The sequence below is a fragment of the Austrofundulus limnaeus genome, unplaced genomic scaffold, assembly GCF_001266775.1.
Source record: "Austrofundulus limnaeus strain Quisiro unplaced genomic scaffold, Austrofundulus_limnaeus-1.0 Scaffold632, whole genome shotgun sequence".
Lineage (NCBI taxonomy): Eukaryota > Metazoa > Chordata > Actinopteri > Cyprinodontiformes > Rivulidae > Austrofundulus > Austrofundulus limnaeus.
In genome coordinates this window covers 194,844-198,405 of record NW_013953034.1, presented here as the reverse complement: position 1 = coordinate 198,405, position 3,562 = coordinate 194,844, and the positions used below count along the sequence as shown (strand labels likewise).

Genomic DNA, 3,562 nt, shown 5'->3' with positions numbered 1-3,562 from the left:
CTTTAAGGAATAGACTAAACAATTTCCATAATTGTTATCACTGTGTAGGAATTCAGTTTACAGGGTTTTCTCAGTCTTCACTCACTTAGCTTTTCTTTTGCATGTAGAATTTCTGCACAAGATGCACTCAAAAGAGCAATTTTATAAAAAAAACAATGATTTTTTTTTAACAAACAGAAGTGTCTTGTTTTTAGTTTRTTCTTCCTTCTGATCAGCTTTTTAAATGTCAGCATGATACATGTTTGCATCATGTGCTAAAAGGTGACTAAAAGGCAAATGTTTAAAGAGCATAACAATGCTTTATGTGTAGAGTTAGAGTTGTGTTTGCCTCTCAGTTTCAGTGTGTGTCCTCTCTGCTTGGTTAAAACCTTTCCTCTGTGTCTGCATGTGACTCTGACAGAGTGAGAAGGATCTTCAGCTTCCCTGGAGACTTACAGACGCAGTGAGAAGATGACTCTGGCAGGTAAATGCAGTCGCAGCAGAAACACACTCACCTCACACGACATTTACTGCTTATGCCAGAATAATGAGTTCAACTGGAATATAAATGTCATGTCACGGTGACTGGTAATATAATGATTCATTTCAGTAGACAGGAGAACATTTCTACACGAGTCGGTTTGAATAAATTAATGTTTTTGTGTCTCCTCAGCCTATAAAGAAAAGGTCAAAGAGCTCCCCCTGGTGTCTCTGTTCTGCTCCTGCCTGAGGCCACACACTGCAGAAAAAGCTACTTACAAAGCAGAAGGTAAGCCGTTAAATTCAGTATTAAAGATCAGAATGAGTTACAAAATTCTCAGCCAGAATCTACATTYCATTTTAGGTAATGAAAGAGTTTGATGAACACACACTTATAAGGCTGCAGAAGCCAGAAAATGCACAAATATTCATTTTTTGCACATTTTTTTTGACACAACCATCACCCAACCCTACAGACGCAGTGGACTTGGGCTGGTGCGTCATCAAAGATGTGGAGGTGATTGAGATAAACAAGCGGACATCGGGCCAGGCCTTTGAGGTCATTCTCAAGCCCCCTTCCTTTGATGGCGTGCCAGAACTCAACACCTCCATGCCGCAGCGCCGGGACCCTTCTCTGGAGGAAATTCAAAAGAAGCTGGAGGCTGCCGAGGAGAGACGGAAGGTGAAGGGGGGGAGGGAGAAAAGATGGTGTCACAACAAATACTAAACGAGCAGGCATTTAACCCATAACTTTAACCCTGAGTTGTWTTTGAGGCAGACACCTGTCGACACAATGTGTGATTAATCGGACGGAAAAAAAAAAAAACAAATGCTGGTGGAAACAGATGAAATCCATGTGAGAGGGGAGTGCTGGGGGGAATCGAAAGGCAGTGATGAATGTTTGAATTAAAGTACAAAAACAATCATGTGAGGACAAACACAATGAATCTTAGTAACGAAAACAACAGAATGAGGGACCAAGTCCCTTAGTCCTTTTCCTAAAACCAAGTATCACAAAAACTACAAGTTTTCTTTCGTTATATTCATGGTTATATTCAGGCGGTGTACTTGCATAAGCTCACAGCTGTAATGAAGTAAGAGACAAATGCTCACAGTTGTTTATTTAAAAAAATACAAAGATATGACATTTGTGAACACATTCCTAAGTGACGTTATTCAAACCATGGTCCCTGTGCTTTGACCGCAAGTAACAACACTGAGCTGCTTCTGCCACCTAACCCAGAATACATGTAGAAAGATCCAGACACTGAGGAAGACTGATCGGTACCAGTGGTGAGCCAGTCTTGTTTCCAGAAGTTGCAAGATGGCATGGCTCATCTGTGGCAGCCATGGCCAGAGGGGATGGAGGACTTATTTAATTACTTCAGTTCCATGTATGTCAGCTAAATGTTTGTCATGTTCAACAAGGACAAGTTCGACCTCCAACTCCACAACGATGGAACACTCCTCCGCAGATTGACATATCCACCAGGAATGTGCAGCAGGTCACCTTGGAGGGATATATACTGTATTTATTCAAGAATAATAAGTAAAATTAAATCCATAAAATCATCCATAAAGTTGGGGGGTAGTACTATACTCGGATAAATATTTTTACTTATGTATTTTAACTGAAATATTGGCTTCATTCACAAAATGCCTGAGTCCAGAAAAGACACCACGATGTAAAAAGCAGTTGAAGCGAACTTACCTCTGACACTCCTCCGTGCCTCAGAGTGAGATAGTAACAGATCCAGGCAGGCGACACGATGTGAGAAAAAGGGTAAAAAAGCAGTCCTGCACCTTAGTAATGATAACGAACTAATGACATTAGTGTGTGATTGGGCCACTGCTGGAACAACAACAAACACATGTGTGTCTGTTATGGCTGCCGTCTACCGGTGTTCTGAAAAAGTTTGTATCCCTGAAAAAAACGAGTAAACATTTCCCCACCAGAGGGGGCGCTCGTGAGTAGGAAGTAATCTTCTTTTCCCCACAAGATGGCCCAAATCTCATGTGAAGTCTCTGACTTGTGTTGGCGCATCCTGGTGGACTATGTGTAAAATGCCAGAATTCAAATGATGCTGCTACAGCTGATATACTGTATATTTGTTGTCAAAATACCTTTTAGTACATATGTTGTTAAAATAACATGAACAGTCCAATGATCATTTTACTGATATGTATAAAGACKRYAAAGDMTGAAAAATCTTGAAGTCTGTATGAAATTGGAGGTAGTTTGAGGATTAAAATTTTTTATGCTTTTTAAGCTCAAAAAGGGGGGGAGGTCGTACTATACATGAGATCGTATTATACACAAATAAATATGGCATATGCAGAGGTTAGAGAAGATGAATCTGTGATTGGAAGGTTGCCGGTTCAACTCCCCGGATCAACCAGCCCCACTTTGGGCCCTTGAGCAAACCCCTCAGCTGCTCCCCGGGTGCTGTAATTGGCAGCCCACTGCTCCACATGTGTTCACATGTGGGATAGTTAAAATGCAGAAAAGTAATTTCCCCACCAGTGTATAAAATAAAAATAAAATAATAACTAATAAAAATACAGGACAAATAATACAAGTTAGAGCTGGAATTCATTATCCTCCCAGCTATACCCATCCTTCTGAACTGCAATGAATAGTTTCATTGACAACTGTGCGTTGGTCAGCACACAGCTACTGCAACGCAACAGAGGGCAGACAATAGGTTCAAGAGACACAGTCATGAAGAGCTTTAAAAGTCTGGACCAGGACTTAGGTGAGCATAGATCACAGGAGGACTTCCTCCATGCTGTGAGGCACTGAGTCTTTGTGCTAAAAATCTCAAGCAATATTTTTAATCTCATGCAAATGCATTGCATATTTGCATTGTGATGTGTGTATAATGTATAATACGTTGTGCAGTAATTTAGTAAAAGACAGTTGTGAACTATTTCAGAGCTAGGCCAAACAATTTAAAGAAAACATCAAAACTTGAGATAAATGAAATCTCATGTTCAGGTATTTAGGCACAATGGGCCTCATACAAGAACCGTTCGTACGCACAGATTTGTTCTTAAGTTGTGCGTACGAGTGATTTAGGAGAATTTGTGGCATTCACCAATG

The 3,562-nt window shown here is 40.5% G+C and overlaps 1 protein-coding gene and 1 long non-coding RNA gene across 3 annotated transcripts in view; one reads left to right on the top strand and one right to left on the bottom strand.

Annotated features, from left to right (window-relative positions):
* The window catches only part of stmn4 (stathmin-like 4), a 24,838-nt gene that overhangs the window by 12,670 nt on the left and 8,606 nt on the right, over positions 1–3,562 (top strand). For both annotated transcript variants that reach the window (XM_014027299.1, XM_014027300.1), the window contains exons 2-4: positions 401–463; positions 653–748; positions 936–1,141. In XM_014027299.1, the coding sequence (XP_013882753.1) occupies positions 451–463; positions 653–748; positions 936–1,141 (315 nt within the window). In that variant the 5' untranslated portion in view covers positions 401–450. The remainder of the gene's footprint in view (positions 1–400; positions 464–652; positions 749–935; positions 1,142–3,562) is intronic.
* On the bottom strand, positions 1,228–2,208 carry LOC106531431 (uncharacterized). Its single transcript, XR_001311910.1, has 2 exons — positions 2,171–2,208; positions 1,228–1,969 (listed from the first exon to the last, which is right to left on the bottom strand). It is a non-coding gene; the product is annotated as an uncharacterized LOC106531431 (long non-coding RNA).